General features: G+C 43.4%; 1 protein-coding gene across 2 annotated transcripts in view; it reads right to left on the reverse strand.

The window, feature by feature from the left end:
• Positions 1-4,493: 4,493 nt before the first annotated feature.
• DYRK1A (dual specificity tyrosine phosphorylation regulated kinase 1A) overlaps positions 4,494-24,655 on the reverse strand; it is a 77,270-nt gene continuing 57,108 nt past the window's right edge. For both annotated transcript variants that reach the window (XM_050971710.1, XM_050971673.1), the window contains exons 4-12: positions 17,074-17,166; positions 15,687-15,875; positions 14,902-15,049; positions 12,844-13,130; positions 11,087-11,233; positions 10,647-10,787; positions 10,106-10,412; positions 9,512-9,636; positions 4,494-7,992 (exon numbers count right to left, since the gene is read on the reverse strand). In XM_050971710.1, the coding sequence (XP_050827667.1) occupies positions 7,369-7,992; positions 9,512-9,636; positions 10,106-10,412; positions 10,647-10,787; positions 11,087-11,233; positions 12,844-13,130; positions 14,902-15,049; positions 15,687-15,875; positions 17,074-17,166 (2,061 nt within the window). In that variant the 3' untranslated portion in view covers positions 4,494-7,368. The remainder of the gene's footprint in view (positions 7,993-9,511; positions 9,637-10,105; positions 10,413-10,646; positions 10,788-11,086; positions 11,234-12,843; positions 13,131-14,901; positions 15,050-15,686; positions 15,876-17,073; positions 17,167-24,655) is intronic.

Raw genomic sequence — 24,655 nt, forward strand, 5'->3', positions numbered from 1 at the left:
TGAAAGCACCAAGAAGAAAAAGGGGGGGAAAGGAAAGACTTGGGAGGAAACCAAAAGGGGAAGGAGGAGGGAGAGGAAGGGAGCAAGAAAAAACAGGGGAAGAATGGCAGGAAAACAAAACCAAGGAAGACACAGGAAAAGCTGTGAAAAGAGAGGAAGAGAATAAAGAAATACAGGGAGAAGGAAAAACAGAAAAGATTGGAGGAAAAAGAGGAAAAAGCAGTGGGGAAAGAAGGGAAAGGCAGAGATGGAAAAAGAAGGGGGAAAAGAAAAGCAGAGGGAAAATTCAAAGCTGAAAGATGGGAAAAGGAGGGGAAAATGTGAAAAGGAAGAAGAAGTTTAGGAAAGGGGAGAAGGGTCAGAGTGGAAAGCAGGGGAAGGAAGCACTGAGAAAGGACAGGAGTTTGGGAGGGGGCAGAAAAGATTTTGAAGTGTTCCTGAAGAGGGAAATGAGCTACAGCTTCAACTGAAAACCAAATGGAAAGAGCACTGAAATTCTTCTAGCCAAAGTGACCAGGTTGGACTTGTGACAAAACTCCACCACTGTTCCCATGAAGGAGCTCTGGAACAGCTCTGCTTTTCCAGGCCCTGGCTCCTGAAATTCCTGCATTTCTTCTCCCAGGTCACTGAGGCTGTGACACTCAAGCTTTGAGAACTGAATTCCCAAACGGGCACTGGGCACAGCCCTGAGGCTGCCAGAGCTCCAGGAGGGCTTGGGCAGCTCTGACAGGGATTGGGATTGTTGGGATTGTTGGGGGGTCTGGGCAGGGCCAGGAGCTGGGATGGGTGAACTCTGTGGATTCTTCCCACTCAGGACATTCCATGACTCTGTGGTTGAAGTCCCTCAGCTTATTCTTGGCTCCAAATGTCTCCAGAGTGGGACTTTCCTTCGAGTACAAATTAGGAAAGGCTTTGCTGAGTTCAGCTCAATGTGCTCCGTCCTGGACGAGCCTTTCTTCCTGTCCTGGGTAAAGGGAACTCCATCATCATCATCATCATCATCATCATCATCATCATCATCATCATCATCATCATCATCACCATCATCACCATCATCACCATCATCACCATCATCCCTGCAGTCCCAGAACTATCCATTCCATCCACCAGCTGCTGCTATTGAAGGGAAGGAGTCCTGGATTCCTGCCTGAGCTGGCTGGCAGGAAAATCTGAAGGGAAAAAGAGGTTGGAAAATGACAGGAAGGGGTGAAGATGTCCCCAGCTGGGGAAGGGGAAGAGACATCCTGAAGAAAGATTTTTTTTTTTTTTTTTGGATGTTCTGCTTGAGATCTTCCATTTATTTCTTTAGAACAAACATTTGATTTTCCATTTATCATTTTCCAATCATTAACTCCCTGCTTTTGGACAATCAACATCCTTTAAATCCACCTCCTTTCTCAAGGGGAGGCCTACAGGAGGGGGATTTGGTTATTAACTTCTCCTGCCTTAGCCACGCTCCTCTTTTATTACACAACACCACAAGCAATACCCATAAAACCTGAAGTTTCAAGAAATTGTTAAAATTCCTGTGATTTTGCAAGAGATTCGTAAGTCAGTGCTCAGCAGGACTCAGTGATCACACAACGGATTTGAGAAGTTTTTACCCGTTTTTAACAGAATCAAAGAAAGCTTTGGGTGGGAAGGGACCTCAAAGCCCACCCAGTGCCACCCCTGCCATGGCAGGGACACCTCTCACTGTGCCAGGCTGCTCCAGCCCCAGTGTCCAACCTGGCCTTGGGCACTGCCAGGGATCCAGGGGCAGCCACAACCTTTGCCAGTGTTTTACCACTCATGGTAAAAAATGTCTTTCTTATATTAAACCTAAATCCAGCTCCTTAATGCTGAAAGCCATTCCCTGTGTCCTGTCCCTCCATCCCTTGTCCCCAGTCCCTCTCCAGCTCTCCTGGAGCTCCTTTAGGTACCAGAAGGGGCTCTGAGCTCTCCCTGGAGCCTTCTCCAGTGAGCAGCCCCAGCTGTGATTAACTCTGATGCTCCAGAACATCCACCACAAAACATAATGAGCAGCAGCTACGAACCCCTCAGGTTTAGGCAGACCCCATGAATTTCAACAGGGCTCCTATGGAGAACTGCTGAAATCAAATCAAGGCACCTTCATCAGTGAGGGAGGAACAGCCCACAAGGTAGAAACCCAAAAACCAACTGCAAATTTCCAACGTGGAGCTGTTCCTGTAGAACCCCACAAAAACAGGGATGTGGAACAGAAAACCACTGGGGGCCTGCTTTGCTGGGCAGGTATTGTGCATTTAACATGAATCATTCCAAGTAAAATAGCCCAGAATCCCAGAATCCCTGAGGCTGGCAAAGCCCTCCCAGCCCATGGAGTCCCAGCTGTGCCCATGCCCAAATTATCAAATATGAGGCCCAAGAGACTGAGGAGAGGAGCAAGACCTGAAGCAGGCTGGCCTCATGGCTGGTAAAACTTGAACCATCAGAGAAGTGGAAAGGAGTCAAAGCATATCCTGTTCAAAATGCACCTTTTCATGGAGATTGGTGATGTGCTTTTTGGTGATCAGCTTGGGCTTTGTGCCCACAGCAGCTGTGGCTGGAAGGGTCCAAGGCCAGGCTGGGGCTTGGAGCAGCCTGGGATAGTGGGAGCTGTCCCTGTCCATGGCAGGGGGTGGGACTGGATGGGCTGTAAGATCTTTTTGAATTTAGTCCCCCCTGAAGAATCATTTAGGTTGGAAAAGCCCTCCCAGCCCAGGCAGTGCCAGCTGTGCCCCATGGCCACCTTGTGCCCAGCCCAGAGCACTCAGTGCCACCTCCAGGGGACACCTGCAGGGATGGGCACTGCAGAGCTCCCTGGGCAGCCCCTGCCAAGGCCTGAGCCCCCTTTCCATGGGCAAATTCCTGCTGCTGGCCAAGCTGAGCCTGCCCTGGCCCAGCCCCAGTTCCCTCTGCTCCTGTCCCTGTGCCCTGGGAGCAGAGCCTGACCCTTCTCTGGCTGTCCCCTCCTGGCAGGGACTTGTGCAGAGCCACGAGGGCCCCCTGAGAGAATTCCAATAAATAAACAATCCAAAAGTCAGGCTGAACACCAGCCACCCTCAGGAGATCCATGCTCAGCAGTGTCTCTACTCTGCAGCCACTTCCCTGTGTATTTTTGACCTGACAGACATTTCCTTTCTATCCAGAAGTTCCAGACTGATCTTACTGGGATGAATTTGTTGTATAAACCAACACAACAGGTTCTGTGTCACCAGGCTGGAGTTTGCACTCACTCCCTCATTAGGAAGGATGTTCCTGATGGGCTTCAACAGGAATTCTTCCACAGAGGATCTTCAAACCTTTTTTCAGTTGTCCAGTATAAAATATAAGCACATGGATGGTGTGATGAAAACAAGGATGGCAGAGTGATAACTAATGGAGATGAAGTCACATTTCCAGGTGAGTCCAAGCCTTGAGACATCCAGGCCCCTGCAGACACCACGGTACTTACAGGAGGGAATCCTAAATCCTGGCAGAGCAGCCATTCCCCAAGGACTGAGCAATCAGGATGGAGAACCATCTAAATTTACAATCTTTTAATGCAAAGAACTGAGGCTGAAAGGTTGAAAACTGCAATCCTGGCAGGGATAAACAGACAAGGAAGCGAGTGAGAGCTCCAAGGATGTACCTGCACCTCCTGCACACGCCCAGCAGGACTGGCAGCACTCCCAGGGGCTGTGTGCAGCAATTCCAGCTTCTACAACAGCTTTGAAAACATCTGAGCTTTCAGAAGAGCCACAAGAGCTTTAAAGGATTTAAGGAGGTTCATCAAGTGAACATATTTTTACGTGGAATAGTTTTAAAGTGGAGCTGTTACTCCTCCTTCTGCCAGGCTCTGGTGACCACCAGCTGCAGCTCAGCAGTCCCAGAGCTGAAGGAGGACTGGGAGCCTGGAAATAACCTGGCTGAATCACTCCAGAGACAGGGAAAACTCCTCCCACTTGGAAGAATCTCCAGGAAAATCAGCTTTTTCCAGACTAGGTCCTACTGCACCCACAGCCAGCGAGTTGGTGGTGCAGGAGGAGCTGGGCTGGGCTCTGGGGATAACCAGTCCCAAAATCCCATTCCACGGTCTCCAAACCAGCTCAGCTGGGATGGGGAGGAAGCTGCAGAGCACATCAGAACACTCAGACTGAGAGATGAGGATTAAAGAACCCAAACTACAAGCACAGTCCATGAGAATCAAGCAGAGCTGTGTTCACACATCACTGATTTGCAGACCTCGCTGGTTTTCAATCAAAAACTCCAAATTAGCTGTTAGGCCTCCAACTTTTACTTTCATATTTTTAAGTCTGTTTCAATGTATCTGATATTTACATATTATAGTATAATTATACCTACCATACCATGGCTTGGAGTAGGTTCATTGCATAGGAAGACTTACTACGTTTTACATTTTTTTTCTTCGTTTTTTTCTTAAATTACCTTTTTTTTTTTTTTTTCCTTCTTTTTTTCTCTTTTTTCCTTTTTAAAAAGCACAGTAAAGAGTCTGAGGACAAATTATTCAACTGTTTATCATACATAAGACTGCATGACTATAATACAAAGGGCTTGTCTTTTCATTTAACGTTACAATATACACAGCAAGTCCGGACTAGATCTTACAATCTGAACACAGGTATTTAACCTTTTCCATGCTGTTTATGTTTACAATGCACAGAAGTCCTGTAACCAAACTGTGTAGTAAAGCACACAAAACTGGACTGTAACATAACACAGTATGCAGAAGCACTGGATTTGATGAATTTTTTTTTGTTTGTTTGTTTGTTTTCTTCTTGATGTAGAGGTTATTTCTTTGAACTGCTTTAGGTTTGGTGGGGGTTTTTTGGCGCTTGCTAAGGGGTGGCGCGTGGTGTTACCCAGATTCCACATGACCCTTCTATTCCTAGGCAGCAGTAAGATTCCTTTTAGTTGATATTGCTAAACTCAGCATTCTTTTCTAAGGTGACAGCCTTCCCAATCTCATAAACTTCTCTGAATTACTGAGCTTCCAAAGAAAACCAAACCAAATAAAACAAAACAAAAAAAGGGGGGGGGGGGGGGGGGGGGAAGAAAAAAAATCTGCTTTCATCCACAGGGTTGATGTGTCAGTACAAAAAGAAATATCTGATAAGAAAATCATGATTTACAAAAAAAAACCCCTAATCCCAAGGATTCCTTCCCATTTACATGGTAGTCAGCTGCTGTGTTGCCACTGTGAGTATAAAAAATTCCACCTTTTCCACTGAAAAAACGACTTGGCCGCATGGAATTGACCATTTGCTGCTAAAATTAACTTTTCCAAGGGCTGGCTGGCAGAGGTAGATCACTGCTTCTGTAAGAGAGGATGGGCAACACTGTTCATCTGGGATGGGCAAGCTAGGAACTCACCTTCATTCTTTCACCAAGGTGTTTTTCCTCACGCAGCTGTTTGGTTTTTTTTTTTCCTTTTCCCACAAAAAAAAAAAAAAAAAAAAAAAAAAAATCTCTTGGATGGGCCCATAAATTTTGCAACTGCCAAGCTGACTGTGTTATATTAAGGCAGCGTTACCCAAAAATTAGGCACCTGTTAAATACAGCCTGCTAACCTCAGGTCTCCCTTGAGGGTTTTGCTTTACTCAGCCTATTGTTTTTTTGGACCTGTTCATGCAATCAAGGTCTTTGCCTTCAAGTTTACAACTCTGTTAATAAGGAATACAAGAATCAACTGCTGGTTTCATAGCTTCTGGATCTAGTGTCCCTTTTAACCTTCAGAAGCCTGAACACATTGATAATGTAACAGATGTTATAGTCTCCAAGTAGATGTCAATCTATTATCTTCAGTACACAGATTGCTGTAAATGTATTGGCTATGAATTCAACGACAGTTCCAGTTTTGTTTAAGCAATAGTACAGCCATAATTTTTCAACTGACATTTAAAAATGGTCTAGTTACACCTTGTGTCAAAGTGCAGAACTGCTACATTATTGGTTACAGACATCTATGTGCTATAAAAACAGCTTTGGTACAATAAATTATCAAAAAAGAAAATAAATTTTTGTAAAATTCACAGCATAATTGTGAGGCAAAAAAGCAGTCACATAAAATTCTGCATTTTTTTTTTTTTTTAAAAATGTTCAGGATGAACAGAAGACGTCTTTGTGCAGAAGTAATGGTGGAGAAAACCACGTGCCGAGAAAAAGCAAAAGAAAAAAGTAAAAAGCAGGAAGGGACACAGTTGTAGCTATTTCCATCAAACGCAAACCACTACTCCTGTGACCTTCAACCAATAAGGAAGTCAACTTTATGACACACGCAAAGTGACCTTGCAATACCTTACAATAAGTGGGTCACAAAAGTCTATTTTAAAAGAAAGGCCTCTTGAATTACCCATTCTCTGTGTTTTCAGCATTAAGGACTGTCTGCAAAAGCATGTCCAAAAGTGATTGCATCTGAAATGGTAGGCTCTTCTAACTTAAGAGTCCAAATCCATAAGGCCAAAGGTTATCCCAAAGACCACCACTTAGACCTCCCCAGGACTGGCCAGGACCGACCCGTTGATTGCTTCTCAGTGCACCTCAGTTATGAAACCAGTCAGATTTCCATCCTAACTGCCCGTGGGCTCCAAAAGGTGGCACCCACAGGGTTCCCATCACAATTGCTGCTTTGATCCTCAGTAGATTCAGAAAAGGAGAGTTCTGCTCACCGCCACTTCGCATGCTCAATGTGCCTCACAAACTCCGTCACAACCGTCCCTTTTTACAGCTGAAGAATAATATATTTGTGTAATCTGAAGGTCCCTCTTTCTTACAGTACTGCATTTCTGTGCCCATGGTTGTTTGGGGAACTAAAAAAAATATATATATTACTCACTCCCCCTCCCACCCAAAAAACTTCAAAGGGCCTTTTTTTAGAAATCATGTGCAATGCCTTTAAAAAGAAACTAGTTTGCAACTATGACTAACATTTGAACAATAACCCCTGTCGAATGAGAGCAAAAAAAAAAAAAATTAAAATTAAAATTAAAAAAAATCAAAACCCCTCCCCAAAAAAACCAAGCTATGACTAGGTTGTGGCAAGTTAAAATGGGGGAAGCAAAAGGTGAACACCACTAAGCTATCTGTTAAGGTGGGTCCAGACATGGCTCTTAAAAAAAAAAAAAAAAAAAAAAAAAAAAAGCCAACCAAAAAAACCTCCCCCCAGCAAAAAACCAACAAAACAAAAAACTTCATTGTCCCTTTGCAATCTTTTCAAGTTTAAAAAAATAGTCAACTTTGCCCTCCTGTAGCGGTTCAGTGAGTTTATCTCCTTCTGATTCAAGCAGCTTTGCACTTTGTTTTTTTTTTTTTTTGGAAAAACACCACTTCTATAAAAACACACAAGAAACAAACTTAGTTTCAGTTTAGTCACGAGCTAGCCACAGGACTTTGCTGAACACAAACTCCTGTCATGGGAGACTCTTCTCTATCAATGCCTTGCCTCATGGCAAGGTGTCCTTCAGTCATGTAATGAGCAGGACCTGTATTAGCAGAAAACTGGTACGTGGGATGTCCAGCTATGCCAGTTTCTTGGCGAGGATTAGAGTAGACTGTTAAATTCATGTCCATAGCTCCGTTCTGTCCAAAGTCCAAGGTATTAGCAGCCACTGGGCGGTTCTGATAGGCCTGATTGCCTTGGTTACCAGTAGAGGAGGAAGATGTAGAGGAAGAAGTAGTTGAGGAAGACAGGGATGTCATGGAGTGGTGACTGTGGCCCACCTCCATAGAATCCTGGGTGGAGGAGCTGTTTGTTGGAGAATTGTAGACTCTCGGCCTGGTCCGGCTGCCCAAGGCTTGCTGTCCATGGTGGTGGTGGTGGTGGTGGTGATGGTGGTGGTGGTGGGAGCTGTTGCCGTGGTGATGGTGTAATGCGTTCTGTTGCTGAGGGTTGACGTGGAAGGTGGTTTCCTGAACCGGGTGGTTCTCCACGGTGACCTGGGTGGGAGCTTCGGTGGCTGTCCAACCGATGGGAGGGGGAAACTGCTGCCGAACCTGCAAAATTCCAATGACAACGCTGACTCACCGCTGTCCTTCCACCCAGTCACACCATCACAAAGGCTGGAGAAGACCATCCAACCATCCAAGACCATCCAAGACCATCCAACCATCCAAGGCCATCCAACCATCCAAGACCATCCAAGACCATCCAACCATCCAAGGCCATCCAACCATCCAAGGCCATCCAAGGCCATCTAAGACCATCCAAGACCATCTAAGACCATCCAAGACTATCCAACCATCCCATATCATCCAAGACCATCCAACCATCCAAGACCATCCAACCATCCAAGACCATCCAAGACCATTCAACCATCCAAGACCAACCAACCATCCAAGACCATCCAACCATCCAATATCATCCAAGACCATCCAACCATCCAAGGCCATCCAAGCATCCCATATCATCCAAGACCATCCCATATCATCCAATATCATTCTACCATCCAAAATCATCCAAGACCATCCAACCATCCAAGACCAACCAACCATCCAAGACCATCCAACCATCCAATATCATCCAGCCATCCAAGACCATGCAAGACCATCCGACCATCCAAGACCATCCAACCTCTGACCGCCTTGTCAACTGAGTGTCACATCCACTCAGTTCTTGAACAGCACATCAGAGATTAAGTTATTTGTATTTATGCCACTTTTTAAAAATGTTAACCGAGCCTTGCAGTTGGACAACTATTCTAGAATTTCAGGCATGCCCTTAAAAATAATTTCCAAGACTTTTCTTTCTTGAACAATATATGAGAGATTATTTCTATTTATGTCAATTTTTTAAAAGTTTAACCAAGCCTTGCAGTTGCACAATTTTTCTAGAATTTCAGGCATGCCCTTAAAAATAATTTCCAAGATTTTCTATCTTGAACAACACATGAGAGATTAAGTTATTCATATTTATACCATTTTTTAAAAACGTTAACCAAGCCTTGAAGCTGCAGGATTATTCTAGAAATGCAGCCATGTACTTAAAAATAACTTCCAAGACTTTTCTATCTTGAACAATAAAGGAGAGATTAGGTTATTTGGATTTATCCCATTTTTCAAAAACGTTAACCAAGCCTTGAAGCTGCACAGCTATTCTAGAAATGCAGCCATGTACTTAAGAATAATTTCCAATACCTTTCTACATATACCTTAAGAAAAATGAATGCACACCCTGGATGTTATTTTCAAACACTTAAAGGAAGTCTGATAAGTGACTTTGTCAAAATTATAGGAGCAGCTTTACATTATAGTAATAATAACAATATTTGTACAACACTTAGAAAAACAAAGCCCTGACTTCTGGCTCGGGAGCCTGGAGACAACAAGCAAAGCAAATGAAATCAAAATGTTGTAGCTCAAACCTCGAAAGGTGCCAACAGCACTAGAGGAAGCACTGGAACAACACAGCTGATTAAAGGCTACTAAAAAAGCAAGTTCTGTCTACACAGCAATGAATGGTCTACAGGGGGAGGATCTATGGTTTGATGGGTGCTGCAGTCAGGTGTTTCATTACCTGTGGGCTGTGTGTTTCACAGTCCATGGCTTGCACAGCAGCAGTGAAGTGCCCACCGCTGTGTCGATGCTGGTGCGTGGGGTCCGACCGCGCCCTTCCGCTGTTGCTCGTGCCAGAAGATCCACCTGGAAAACCCCAACATGCTCAGTGACTGAAGGGACACAGAATTTACAGCTAGGAAACAATGGCAGCATAAAAGATTTGTCGAGTGCTTCAAGGGGAAAGTATAAGATCAGTGTTAATCACTCACATTTTTGCTCATCTAGTTGGGTTTTTGGGGGTTTTCTGCTTAACTGTTCCAGCTGATTAAAATACTTGTTTAGTGATCATGACTGATATTTTTTTGACAGTGTGGAAAAAAAAAATAACATTTCAGAGAATCATGGAATATTCTGAGTTGGAAGGGACCCACGAGGATAATCCAGTCCATGTGCACAGACCCCCCAACAATCCCACCTGGGCACCCCTGGCAGCGCTGGCCAAAGGCTCCTGGAGCTCTGGCAGCCTCGGGGCCCTGCCCATTCCCTGGGGAGCCCGTTCAGTGCCCAACATGAGGAAGCAGAATTTTATCACCTGATGATGACCAAAACCCACCTGAGCTTGAAGATGTACTAGAGGTGGTTCCTGAAGACTGTGACTGCTCCATGGCAGGACTCGTGGACACGCTGTTACTCGTGTTGGTACCTTCGTCCGCCGTTTTCTTGAAGAAACTGTGCTGCAGGGCGTAGTAGGGCTGGATTCGTGTCTTGGGGTCATAGTCAAGCATCCTTAAGATGAGGTCTTTGAACTTCAAGTAGTCAGCTACAGTATGACCTGACTCCCCAGCACGGCGCCCACCAGGCCCTCCTGTCTCAACTCCCAGGATATTGTGGAGTTTGCGAGTTCCCGGTGGTTTGTATTCCTGTGGGGAGGGAGGAATGGCTGGGGATCAGTGTGTGAAGCACAGAATCTACAGCAAAAGTCAAATCAAATCAGGAAACTATTCAACACGACAGGAAATGTTATTTAATTGGCAAGACAGAACAAAATAAACAACAAAGCTGCATTTTCAGTAAGACGATGCAAAACAAAGTAACAACTCACCATTTTATAACTTTTTATATATATTTATAATTATCCTAATTGTTTTACTTACCCTTTTTCCATCTTTGGTCTTCTTCAAGTTCCAAGTGCTATCTGGCAACTTCTCAAAGAACTTCCTTGCTTTGGGTGCTTGGTCGAGGATGTGGGTTGGTGGTATCCCCAAAACTTCCACTATTTTATTCATCTGATCCACCTGTCCCAAATAAAATGGGTTGGTGAAGGACAAGTGACAGCCAGCCCAGCTGTGGCACAAATGTCAGCTACTCTCTAAGTTCTAAGTTAATTAATTTAAGAAAAATTTAACATGGACAAAACAAATTAAGGAGTAAGAGGGAGACACAGAAAATTATGAACAGGCTATTTTGTGTCCTGACAAAAGTCATGCTATTGATCAGAATTACCAGTTTTCCTAATTTATGCATTCCAAAAAACAGATGAAAATCATGATGGGCATTAACAACAAAATGAACCAGTTTCTGGTAGGTAACTTACCTCATTTGCCCCACTAAAGAGAGGCTCTCCAGTGTGCATCTCGACTAAAATACACCCAAGGGACCACATATCAATGGCAAGGTCATAAGGCATTCCCAGTAGCACCTCTGGTGAGCGATAAAAACGACTCTGGATATATTGGTATATCTGCAGGAAAAGCATCTCCAGGTCAAAATCACACACAGCATCCCAAGGGAATGAAAATCCCAAGTGATAAAACACAGCTGCCATGAAATCCCATTTTGGTGCAGGGAAAGATGAGGTATCAGGGATAATAAAATATATATCCATATTACATTAATAAAAGTATTTAACTGTTAATTTTTAGGAAAATATTATGGTCACAAAAAAAGCAGGAAGTTCAGCTTGAGTCATGTCATGTTTTTGTAATTGTGATTCTTAACATTCCAAAATTATCTTATTATTGATAAATAATGGATTTGGATAAATAATTCAGATGTCATTTCACCTCCTGGTGTCTTCCTTCAGCCCTTCCTTTTAGTTTATAGCAAGAAGTTCTTCTATTAATCTAAATCTCTGTCTCATTGCTGCTTTTAATACAATATTCCACCTTCTAATCAATTCTCCCTACATTTATTCTGGGAAAAAGCAGTGGGGTGCTACTGACCAGTGCCAGCTCCTCAAGAGACAATTGGTGAAGTCAGTCATGAATTCCTGAATTCTTTTCCTACAGATCCAATCTGCAGTGTCACTAATAATACACAGGGGACATGCTAAAGGAATGCTCATGGAAAGAGGAATGTAGATGGAATAAGATGATAATAAAAGAGTATTTTATTTATTTATTTTTACCTAATTTTTTGTTTTATTTATTAGCACTGCAGATTTCTACAATTAAGTGCTGGTGCATTCTCCACTGACAGCACAAAAACACAGCCAAGGAGAAAGAAAAAAACCATGGAAAATTTATCATAGAGTGGATTTTTATCTACTGGGGCACTAAAGGAAGTGGTGGATTGTCGAATTGTTCAAACAAAGGTGTGGATGTGACACTTTTGGACTTGGTCTAGTGGTGAACGTGGTGCTGCTGCTTCATGGTTGGACTTAATCTTAAAGATCTTTTCCAGCCTTGACAATTCTGGGATTCTGAGCTCTTGTAGACTCAGAATCTGAGCTCTTGTAGATCTCTATTTAAAACTGAGTTATTGTTTTAAAACTATTGTGTTTGCATTGCCCCCAGACCAGAGAACAGGAGGGAGGAATGAAGAATCTGAATTGAACTGATGAATCTCCCCAGAAGGGAGGAATGATGAAGCTGACTCCATGTTCTCAGAAGGGTAATTTATTACTTTATAATACTATATTATATTAAAGAATACTAAACTATACTAAAGAATACAGAAAGGACACTTACTGAATGCTAAAAAGACAATAATGCAAACTGGTGACTCTCTCCAGAGTCCTGACCCAGCCTGGCCCTGATTGGCCAAGGAGTGAAAACAGCTCCCAGCAGAATGCACTGGAACAATCACCTGGGGGTGAACAATCTCCAAACACATTCCACATGGGCACAGCACAGGAGAAGCAAATGAGATCAGAATTGTTTTCCTTTTCTCTGAGGCCTCTCAGCTTCCCAGGAGTAAAATCCTGGGCAAAGGGATTGTTCAGAGAGTGTGAACACCACATAAAACCATCATGAATGAACCTTCAATGAGCTGGATGAGTATTACAACTCACAAACCCTGCATTTTTCACCAGCACAAAGACAATTCCCACCCATTCCCCCCCAAACTCACCCTCTGCCCAAGCTGACACGAACTGCCAAAATCCACAATCTTGATGGCGCTCCTTTTGGGGTTGCAGAGCAGGATGTTCTCTGGTTTTAGGTCACAGTGAATGATGCTGAGCTCGGGGGTGGCCAGGAAGAGCAGGGCCGTGCACATCTGCTGCGCGAACTTGCGCGTCAGGTTGAGCGACACGCCGCGGAAGTTGGTGTTCCTCAGCAGGTCGTACAGGTTGTAGGACAGCATCTCAAACACCAAGCACAGGTGGTTCCTGAACATGAAGTGACGCTTCAAATGCACTAGGGAAAAGGAGAAAATGTCATTAATGCACTCTGAGAATGATGGGTGATTACAACACAGCGTGGAGGAAGGAGGACCCTCAATAAAATAACACAGCATCGGTTTTTTTCCCTGGTTCTGTGGTGTTCACCAAGTATTTCTGCCAAGGAGGCAGAAGTTTCTGTCTTGGAGGACAAGAGGACATTTCCACATCCTCAGGTGCACCTCAGTAAAACTGGGAAATCTTGTGAAATCTTTTAAATGCTTTAATCAGTGTGTAGGAAGCTGAGCACGGAGTAAAAGAAGAGGACTGGGGTTTTAAACTCATTCTGTGTTCCTTAAAAAATATTTCTGCCATGCCTGGGGTACAGAGGGGCATTTTACACATCCTTGGGAGCAAAAACTTGTGAAATCTTTTAAATGTTTTAATCAATGTGTAGAAAGCTGAGCACTGAGTAAAACAACAGCATCAGGTTTTTTCCTGGTTCTGAGTTATTTACAAAATATTTCTGCCATGCCTGGGGTACAGAGGAACATTTTACACATCCTTGGGAGCAAAAACTTGTGAAATCTTTTAAATGTAGGAAGCTGAGCACTGAGTAAAACAAGAGCATTGGGTTTCTTCCTGATTATTTACAAACTATTTCTGCCATGCTTGGAGGACAAGAGGACATTTTCACATCCTCAGGTGCACCTCAGTAAAACTGGGAAATCTTGTGAAATCTTTTATAAAGCATCTTTTAAGTTTATTTAAACTTAAAAGTTTAAGTATCTTATTTAAGCATTTAATTTAAGTTAAAAGCATATTTGAAGTTTATTTAAAAGCATCTTTTAAATGCTTTAATCAATGTGTAGAAAGCTGAGCACTGAGTAAAATAAGAGCATCAGGTTTTTTCCTGGTTCTGTGTTATTTACAAAATATTTCTGCCATGTTTGGAGGACAAGAGGACATTTTCACATCCTCAGGAGCACCTCAGTAAAGCTGAATTAACCAAAAACTTGTGAAGGAATATATAATCAAAAGAAGTTATCACTCCCTTACATGTAGAGAGGAAATATTTAATTGTGATAATAATTTAAAATTCACAATGACATCACTGCAGTTTATAAGCTGATCACTTCAATTAATAGAACTGATCAATATTCCCAAGGAACTGTATTCATTTCCTTTCAGTTTATGAAAGGAACCAATCCAAGCCTTTTTTTTTCATTAAATAAGTGAAAGAGTCATCTCATTCCTCTGCTCAGAGGCCAGCAGGGTTTGCCACTGTCAAACCTTCAGGTTGCCACAAGAAAACTGAAATAGGAAAAACATTTCAGAGAAAAAGCAAAATGCTCCCCTTTCTGACATCACAAAATCTTGAATATGAGCACCAGGAGAATTCAGATTTTTAATTAAGGTGGATTTTTGGTCAGCTTGGTGTCCATGGATTTGTTTTCTCCATTATCCCACAGCAGTTCCTTCTGTGTCCTTTACAACTCACCTGAGATGGAACATTTTGCTCCCACCCTGATGCCATTTCCTGCCACACATCCTTGTCCAAATTCCTGTTCTCTCACCTTTGGAATTCTCCTCCCACCTTTCCATGTCCTGCTGGGCTTCCTACACTTGGTTCCAGCTCCTCCCCACATTCCTGAGCTCACTGGACCCACCAGCGTTGCAGGAACCACCAAACACCATCAGAAATATTCCAAAATAGATCTGGCCATCAGCTGAAAGCAGCCAAAGCTCCACAGCAAGATCCAAACCATTCCAACTGCAACAGAAATGAGGAGTAATGGATTCCATACCTATGTAGTACTTCATCTCAGTGTCATGTTTGTTCATCAGCTCGAGCAGTCTCACTTCAATCTGGGCCTGGTTTAGGAAAGCCTTCTTGTTTTTGATGATTTTGATGGCCACCCACTCCTGCTCCACTCGGTCATAAGCCTTCACCACCTGCAAGAGAAAAATCCATCAGGGAAATCCAACTTTCAAACCCCACCCAAACTCCCTCGTTCACTTTTTTGAATTCAGAATTCTCCTTTTTAATTCTATTTCTTCTGATGATACAATAAAGCTACAACTCATTTGGTGGCATTTATTGCAGTGATGTCATTTTATATGCAAATAAAATGATCTAAACCAACACTGTAAAAGGACTGGTAAATCTGAGGAAAACTAAAACCAACAAAATAAAAGTTCCATCCTCCTTCCAGCCTTGGCTAAAGCTGCAACCAGTCAAAACAAATGCTGGTAATGACATTAATGTATAGGAGGTAAGACCCAGCACTAACTATTGTTTTAAGTTAGAAACCCAATTCAAACTAAAAACCTAACTCAAACTAAAACCAAACTCCAGTTAAAAATGTCAGCAGATGGCAGAAGGTGGAGGATTTCTCATTGTAAAACACAACACATACTGGAATATAATTAAATGTTTTCTGTAGTAACATGAAACAGCACAAGACAGGAGTGTCTGAACAGGCACTCAGGACAACAAGAGTGAGAAAAAAGAGTTTTAATTTCAAAATAAAGCAGAAACAGCACTTCAAATTAAACCCCACTGTGATATGAACACCTAAGGAGCCATTACCTGTCCAAAGGATCCTTTGCCTATCAAGGAGTCGATTTCATAGCGGTCCATCCACTTCTCCCCATTTTTCACAATGTAGTCGTAGTTGTCATCATCATAACCATCATTGTAAACTTTCCTCTCCTTTTTGTGACTGGAATCATCTCCCTGGCCCTGCTGATGCCGCCGTTTTTTTTTTGCATAGTAAACCTGGAGGGGAAAAGGAGCTTCCTTAAGAGCCCTGATTACAACTGCAGCTCAAGAAAGAGGAAAAATCAACTTTTATTCAGCATCCTGTGGTTTGAAAGTGGAATTTCTACAAGCCTCTCCTCCTGTTGATGTGTTTGAAGTCAGGTCATTTGTCCAAAGGAAAGTCTTGAAGAACTGAAGAACTGAGAAAGCAGAGCTAAAGAAATGTACTGACACTAATAAATAATAATAGCAATAACTGATAAATGCACTGACACTAATAAATAATAGCAATAATTGATAAATGTACTAACACAAATAAATATTAGCAATAATTGATAAATGTATTGACACTAATAAGTAATAGCAATAACTGATAAATGTACTGACACTAATAAATAATAGCAATAATTAATAAATGTATTGACACTAATAAATAATAGCAATAATTGATAAATGTATTGACACTAATAAGTAATAGCAATAATTGATAAATGCACTGACACTAATAAGTAATAGCAAAAATTGATAAATGTATTGACACTAATAATAGTAATAATTCTGATAAATGTTCTACCATTAATAAATAATGACACTGATAAATGCAGTAACACTGATCTCTGGAGTTCACAGGTGCCAAAGGAACAGGAACACCCCAGCACACTGTGCACACAGGAAAATTCTAAATGCTAACAAGAATTACCATTGATGTTCCCACAAGACTGGGAAAGAATTCCATGAAGTCATTAATCACTAAAAAACCTTTCACATTCCCTTTAACTGTGAAAAAATTGAAACTAACTGATGCTTTCCTGAATTAACCTGAACAACTTTGTATTTTCCATTTGTCTATAATATTTCATTCAGTAATTAAGGGAAAACACTTCAGCATTTTCCTTATAAGCTCTTAGAAACATTAATAAAGTTTTATTGAGCTCAAAGTGTGCTTGTGCCACCCGTGTCTCCTTGTCCTGCAAGCTCAACATTTGTTTAGAAAACACCAGAAAATAAATCCCAGGATAAAAGATTTCCTGAGTGCTGGACAGAAAGCAGGACAGTGACAGCCATGACCTCAAACAGGACGTGAACAACTGAGAGAAAACCTGATTTTTTTGGATCTCTTGGTGAGATAATTTGTAGAAAATCCATGTAAATCATGTGTTGTAACAAACATCAGTGCACTCTGAAGCCAGCTGCAGTGTTAAATATTAATAATTACCTCATTAATATGCTTGTATGTTTTGATCAAATCTACGGAGAGTTTCCTCAGTGGAGCAGTGGCTGGATCACGAAAAGTTTGGGGCATCCGCCTCTGGAATGGGAATAAGGCAGAAATTAGAACAAAAATAGGAATTGAATGGTGTGGTTACTGCATCAAATGGTGAAATTCATCACAGAAGTGAGCTTTAAATGAACAGGTTTTTTTTAAACTGACAATAAGAAAAACCCCACACCCAGTTTAGTTACTTTTTGATATATTAATAATATTAAATATATTAAGAACTTTTCAAAGTTCTTAATATATTTAATATTATTTACTCAAAAAGGAATAAATTCCAAGATTCCCACCTCTCCTCCCACTACATCCAACAGGTTTAATCCAAATCTCCTCTGACAACAAAGACTCTCCTCCATCACTCCTGACACATGAACTGTCACCATATTTAAGGTACAGCTCCAAAGGAACTTCACAGCAAGTTCCCACAAACTGCTTGAGAACTGGGCCAGCTCACCACATCAACTGCATTAAATTCCAAATAAAACCCAAATCCAGGGTTACCAAGGGACAAACCAGCTCCAAAGGCTGTGCCCAACACTGCTGGACAAGCTCTGGGAATTCTGTCCCACCCAGCCAGAGCCTGATGGGGCTCTGGAGAGTGGCTGCTCCCTCAGCCTGCTCCTCTCTCCATCCCAGAGCACAGGTGGCTCTGGAATGTCCCAGGGAGGAGCCCCCAGAGCCCCTCTGGTCCCTGCTCAGGGCTGGGCACTGCCCAGGGCAGAAGTTGTGCCTCCTGGGCAGGGGAATTGCTGGGCTCAGCCCCTGCCCGTGGCTCTGGGGCCATGGCTGGGCCTGGAGCAGAGCCTGGGCTGCTCTGAGCTCTGCACACAGGGACAGACACAGGGACAGACACAGGGACAGACAGGGACAGACCCAGGGCCAGGCAGGGCTGAGGCCCCTCTCCCTGGGCTCCTCTCCAGCTGAGCAGCCCCAGCTCCCTCAGCCTTCCCTGGGCACGGAGCTGCTCCAGGCCCTTGCTCAGCTCCAGGAGCTCCTGGCCCTGCTGTGCTGAGGAGCCAGAGCTGGGCACAGCAGCCAGAGGTGCCCCAGGGCTGGGCACAGGGGCAGGGTCAGCCCTGACCTGCTGGCAATGCCCATCCTGATGCCCCCAGGTCACTCTGCTGGCCCAGGGACAGCTCGGTGTCCCCAGGTCCTTCCCCAGCAGGGCACCCCCAGCCTGGGCTTGGTTCCCTCCAGGTGCAGGACAGAAAACCTCAGGGTGAATTTAAGCAACTCCAGAGAAAAGCTTCTTCTGTGCACGTTTTCCATCGGAATTATTGAACTAATAAAGGAGTTATTAAATGGAAGTGTCCCAGGAAGGCCTGGAGGTGGCACTCGGAGCTCTGGGCTGGGGACAAGGTGGGGACAGGGCACAGCTGGGATTCATCCTGGAGACCTTTCCCAACCTAAATGATCCTGGAATTCTGTGATAGGAACTTGAAAAAGCAGAAATCACCTTCAGTCACTGAAGAGAGTTTGCCATTGCCAAGTCTACCTGCTCCTCCATTTTTATGGGATAACTTAACACTGACAATGGTTGCTGCACAAATAACCCTTTCTTTTTTTCCCCTCAATGACAAAATAAAAGGAATCACATCAAAGTGACCCAAAAAAGGTCTGACAGAAAGAAATTCTAGAGAGTTTGTGCTTCTGAAACTGGACATGCACTGAGGTACCCGAGGGACCACCCTAGAAAGCCAAACTCCCATTCTCCTCCTGTGTGGGCAGGGGAAAAACCATTAATTTCATTTTATTACAAGTACAAGCACTTTGTAAACATCAGGAAACTGTTTGAAAGTTTCCTAAACAAACCATCAGACATTTACAAAACATTTTTGTTTCTTCCTTTCATCTGGCAAACAAATGTGGCCCATGAAATGAACCCCACCTAAAGGGGATCTTTAGGTTCTCTCCCACAGCAAGTCCTGATCCAGCTGTCATCCTTAAAGCATCTTCAAATCCAAATATTTCCCTCCAATTCTTTAAATTCTGACTGAGAGGAGGCGCTGGAATATGGGAACACTGGTGGGGCTTGCTGGTGAAAGAAACCAGGGTGTGGCAGAGGAATATCAGGAACACTGGCAGGGCCCAGCCTCTGTCCTGGGCTGGATGAGCAGCACAGGGATTTGACTTTTGAGGGAAAAGTCTCAATGTGGAAGAATTCCAGAGTTCAGACCAACTATTCCCACAAAGAATTGCTCTGATTTGGAAAGGGAGTTTGTATGACAAGTCTTCATGTTTATTTTCTAATTTAGAAGTCAAATTTGCTTGCTTCCTTCAAAAATAAAGATCTCATTTCCACTCTGAAATAGCCTGGTGAAAAATAAATATCTGAATTATCACCATCCAAAAACTGTAAATAATTTAAATTCTGCAGGCTCCTGCAGGCAGTCCCTTATTTCCCAACTGTGCCTTCTGACAGTCACACATTTCTGAGCACACTCCTGAACCTGTGTGAACTTTGCCACAGCTTCTAGTTTGCTCCCCTGGGTTCAAAAAGTTTTGGGTTGAATTTTTTTCCTCACACTTTTATACTGTGAAATTTGCAATATTCCCTTCCTTTTTCAAGAGAGATTCTTTCTTCCTGACGATGGAGGAGCATGGAACAAAATAATTTTGTGCTTTACACAACAACACTGTCCAATCCTTCATTGTTGGGTTACTCTGACTTCTGACTTGGATTCAAGGAATGCTCAACTGCCAAAGAAAGGGGAAAGGGGGAAAGGAAAAGGGGGAAAGGAAAAAATGGAAGGTTTGGGAAGGTTTGGGAAGGGAAGGTTTGGGAAGGTTTGGAAGGTTGGGAAGGTTGGGAAGGGAAGGTTGGGAAGGGAAGGAGGGAAGGTTTGGGAAGGTTTGGGAAGGTTTGGGAAGGGAAGGTTTGGGAGGGAAGGTTTGGGACGGTTTGGGAAGGGAAGGGCGGTTTGGGAGGGAGGGCAGGTTTGGGACGGTTTGGGAAGGTTTGGGAAGGTTTGGGAAGGGGGAAGGGAGGGAAGGGAAGGGAAGGAAGGAAGGGAAGGGAAGGGAAGGGAAGGAAGGGACGAGGAAGGGAAGGGAAGGGAAGGGAAGGGAAGGGAAGGGAAGGGAAGGGAAGGAAGGAAGGGAAGGGAAGGGAAGGGAAGGGAAGGGAAGGGAAGGGAAGGGAAGGGAAGGGAAGGGAAGGGAAGGGAAGGGAAGGGAAGGGAAGGAAGGGAAGGAGGGAAGGGAAGGGAAGGGAAGGGAAGGGAAGGGAAGGGAAGGGAAGGGAAGGGAAGGGAAGGGAAGGGAAGGGAAGGAAGGGAAGGGAAGGGAAGGGAAGGGAAGGGAAGGGAAGGGAAGGGAAGGGAAGGGAAGGGAAGGGAAGGGAAGGGAAGGGAAGGGAAGGGAAGGGAAGGGAAGGGAAGGGAAGGAAGGGAAGGGAAGGGAAGGGAAGGGAAGGGAAGGGAAGGGAAGGGAAGGGAAGGGAAGGGAAGGGAAGGGAAGGTCCCATTTCACAAGCTTCAGTCTCTATCTGGTGGCCAGACAGCAGCACTGCAAGCTCAGATCTCTAAAAGCAGAACAATCCAATGAGATGCTGCATCTCAGGTCTGAGAGACAAGAAATGACTTTAATTACAATTACAAATAGTGATTAAATAATAAGGAAATACCCACAGAATGTCCCATTTATGTGTCCTCAGCATGTTGGTGACATTTTATGGGAACTGTGGCTTTTATCTCAGGTGTGCTCTCTGAACTCCCAGCCTTTGGGGATGGAACACACAACAAATTTCTCTCTTCATGGACATTTTCTTTTTGTCCAAATGGATGGCATTGCTCCTTTTAAAAATAGTTTTATTTTGATTATGGAGAACCCTGAGCTGTTTACAGGATGCTTTAATTCAGATTTTTTTTTTTTTTTACAAAAAGAAAGATCCACCACCATCCACATTCTTTAGAAGAAGAAAGAAAAAAAAAGATAAATTCAGCTTGGGTATAGCAAATGTTCCACTCCACAAACAGAATAAATAATGAAGATTTCACTGTGTCAGGGCAACTTTTAGCAAGAATTCCAGATGTAATTGTTTAACTGACCTGCATGGCCACACTGATGACAGAGACTGCTGAAGTTAAACCATCACCAACAGTAATGCTGAACAGGGAGTGGGAATATCTGAATTAAGGATTTTAAACTGCTGCTACAGCATCAACTTGGCAATGATCTTGATGGGGTTAATACCATCTCTGGCCAAGATGTGGTCAGATAACATCAAATTCTGCAGATAATTATTTATGTATAATAACATATTAAATATATCTATTTTTATATGCAAATGATGTTAGATAAACAGAGCTGGAAAGGTGTTCAGCAATCAGCCTGACCTTCCCATTCCAGGTGTTTCACAAAAGCTGAACTGCTGGAATTTGTTACCAAAACCTCACCTCAGCTCCTTTATCAGGTAAATCAATTTTCTAATAATTTTATAATTCAATGAAAAGAGTTTTAGGCAATCTGAGCATCCATGATGGAGATAAACAGAGCAGCAAAAAAAAAAAAAAAGAAACTTTGAAGTTGTGACAACTTTAAAGCTCTTATCTTTTATTCCCATCAGGCTGTGTTGGACTCACAAGATGGAACTGGACAGAGAAATATGAATTTATTACCACTGCAGGAGAAAGATCCCAACTTTTCTGTTCACCCTGGACCATGTGCTCCCACACTTCCCTGAAACTGAAACACTCAGCAGCCACAGGCAAGAGCAGCACCCCTCCTGCCAGCACTATTTGGGAAATAAAAGCCTTAAAAAAGAACTCCTGAAGGAAAAAAATGCAAAGAGACAGAGCTGGAAGTTTTTAACTGTAACTTAAAACCTCATAAATAACTGAAAAACAAAACAATCTGGCTGGTCTTGGAGTATCTTCCTAGAATTCTTTGATCCTTGTCAGTGATGGGTGTGGGGACCACAGGCAGAAAGCAATGAGTGCAAGAGAAAATTATGTAAATAATCTTCTAAGAGCAACTTAAATGTCATTATTTCTATGATTTACATTTAATATAAATACAGACAATTGATATAATCTGAATATAAATTGTCATTATTGTTCCCTAACATTTAAGGATTCCCCAAAAACCAAAATATGGCCTGCAAGCCACTAGAACCCCAAATCCAAGCAGGACAGAGCAGGAATAAAACCAATAAATTCACAGGCAAGACCTGGCTTCCCTTTCTCTGCTTAGGAATTAAAATCATTCCAGGAACCTGAACCAGACACTCCACAAAAAAAAGGAGTCAGTCTGCAGCAGAGACACAGAAATGACCTGATAACCTGATGTAATCTAAATACATAGATTGCAGAGGATTTGGATTCAATTGTCATTATTGTTCCCTAACTTTTGATGATTCCTGTGAATGATTCCCCAAAAACCAGAATATGGCCTGCAAGTCACCACAACCCCAAATGCAAGCAGGAATAAAACCAATAAATTCACATTCCCTTCCTCTGCTTAGGAATTAAAATCATTCCAGGAGCCTGAACAGGCACTGCATTAAGGAAGGAGTCAGTCTGCAGCAGGGACACAGCACTGACCGGGGAGAGCAGGGATGGACTCGGGAGAGGCTTTGGGGCAGCACCGCGCGCTGCGGCCAGCAGAGGGGGCTGCAGCTCGGGAAAGGCTGCGCTGGAATCCCGCAGCGCCCAGCCGGGAAAATCCCCTTTTCCTGAGCCCAAATCCCCGTTCCCGAGCCAAAATCCCCATTCCCATAGCCCAAACCCCCATTCCCATAGCCCAAACCCCCATTCCCATAGCCCAAATCCCCATTCCCGAGCCAAATCCCCTTTTCCTGAGCCCAAATCCCCGTTCCCGAGCCAAATAACCATCTCCTGAGCCCAAATCCCCATTCCCATAGCCCAAATCCCCATTCCCATGAGCCCAAATCCCCATTCCCAGAGCCCAAATCCCCATTTCTGAGCCCAAATCCCCCTTCCCATAGCCCAAATCCCCATTCCCATAGCCCAAATCCCTATTCCCAGAGTCCAAATCCCCATTCCCAGAGCCCAAATCCCAATTCCCATAGCCCAAATCCCCATTCCCATAGCCCAAAGCCCCATTCCCAGATCCCAAAGCCCCATTCCCAGATCCCAAACCCCCATTCCCAAGCCCAAATCCCCATTCCCAGAGCCCAAATCCCCATTTCCCAAGCCCTAATCCCAATTTCCAGAGCCCTCCAGCTGCTCCAGCCACGGGGGAACGAGGGCAGCAAGGGGGCTCCAGCTGCTGCCTGCTCACACCAGACTGGGCACTTTTGGGGCACCAAATTTGCTGTTTAGGGCACCCAAAGCAGTTTTAGGGCACCCAAAATGTTTACTTTTAGGGCACCCAAAGAAATCATTGTTAGGATTTAGGATACCTAAATGAGTTACTTTTAGGGTACCCAAAGAAGTTTTAGGGCACACAAACAGTTTACTTTTAGGGCACCCAAATGGGGTATTTTAGGGCACCCAAAGAAGTCATTTTTAGGGCACCTAAATGAGTTACTTTTAGGGTACCCAAAGAAGTTTTGGGGCACACAAACAGTTTACTTTTAGGGCACCCAAAGAGGTTATTTTAGGGCACACAAACAGTTTACTTTTAGGGCACCCAAAATAGTTATTTTTAGGGCACCCAAATGGTGTATTTTAGGGCACCCAAATAAGTTACTTTTAGAGCATCCAAAGAAGTGACTTCTAAGGTACCTAAATGGGTTATTTTTAGGGTACCCAAAGAAGTTTTAGGGCACACAAACAGTTTACCTTTAGAGCACCCATATGAGGTATTTTAGGGCACCCTAAGAAGTGACTTTTAGGGTACCTAAACGAGTTATTTTTAGGGTACCCAAAGAAGTAACTTTTAGGGTACCTAAATGAGTTATTTTTAGGGTACCCAAAGAAGTTTTAGGGCACCCAAACAGTTTACTTTAGAGCACCCAAAATAGATATTTTTATGGCACCCAAAGATGTTATTTTAGGGCACCCAAAAGAGGTATTTTAAGGCACCCAAAGAAGTTACTTTTAGGGCATCCAAATGGGGTGTTTTAGGGCACCAAATAAGTGATTTTTAGGGTACCTAAATGAGTTACTTTTAGGGTACCCAAAGAAGCTCTCTGTAGGGTACCCAAAGAAGTTTCAGGACACCCAAAGAATTTACTTTTAGGACACCCAAATGAGGTATTTTAAGGGACCCAAAGAAATTACCTATAGGGCATCCAAAGGGGGTGTTTTAGGGCACCCAAAGAAGTGACTTTCAGGGTACCTAAATGAGTTACTTTTAGGGCACCCAAACAGTTTACTTTCAGGGCACTCAAAAAGGTTATTTTAGGGCACACAAACAGTTTACTTTTAGGGCACCCAGTTAGATTAGTTTAGGGCACACTAAGAAGTTGCTTTTAGGGCACCCTAACAGATTCTTATATCTGTACCCTAGCAGGTTATTTGAGGGTACCCAAGCAGGTTGGTTTAGGGCACCCAAACAGTTACTTTTAGGCTGTGGGAATGCCCTAAAAGTAACTGCTACTTTTAAGCTGTGGCAC

The sequence above is a fragment of the Serinus canaria genome, chromosome 1, assembly GCF_022539315.1.
Source record: "Serinus canaria isolate serCan28SL12 chromosome 1, serCan2020, whole genome shotgun sequence".
In the NCBI taxonomy this organism is placed as follows: Eukaryota; Metazoa; Chordata; class Aves; order Passeriformes; family Fringillidae; genus Serinus; species Serinus canaria.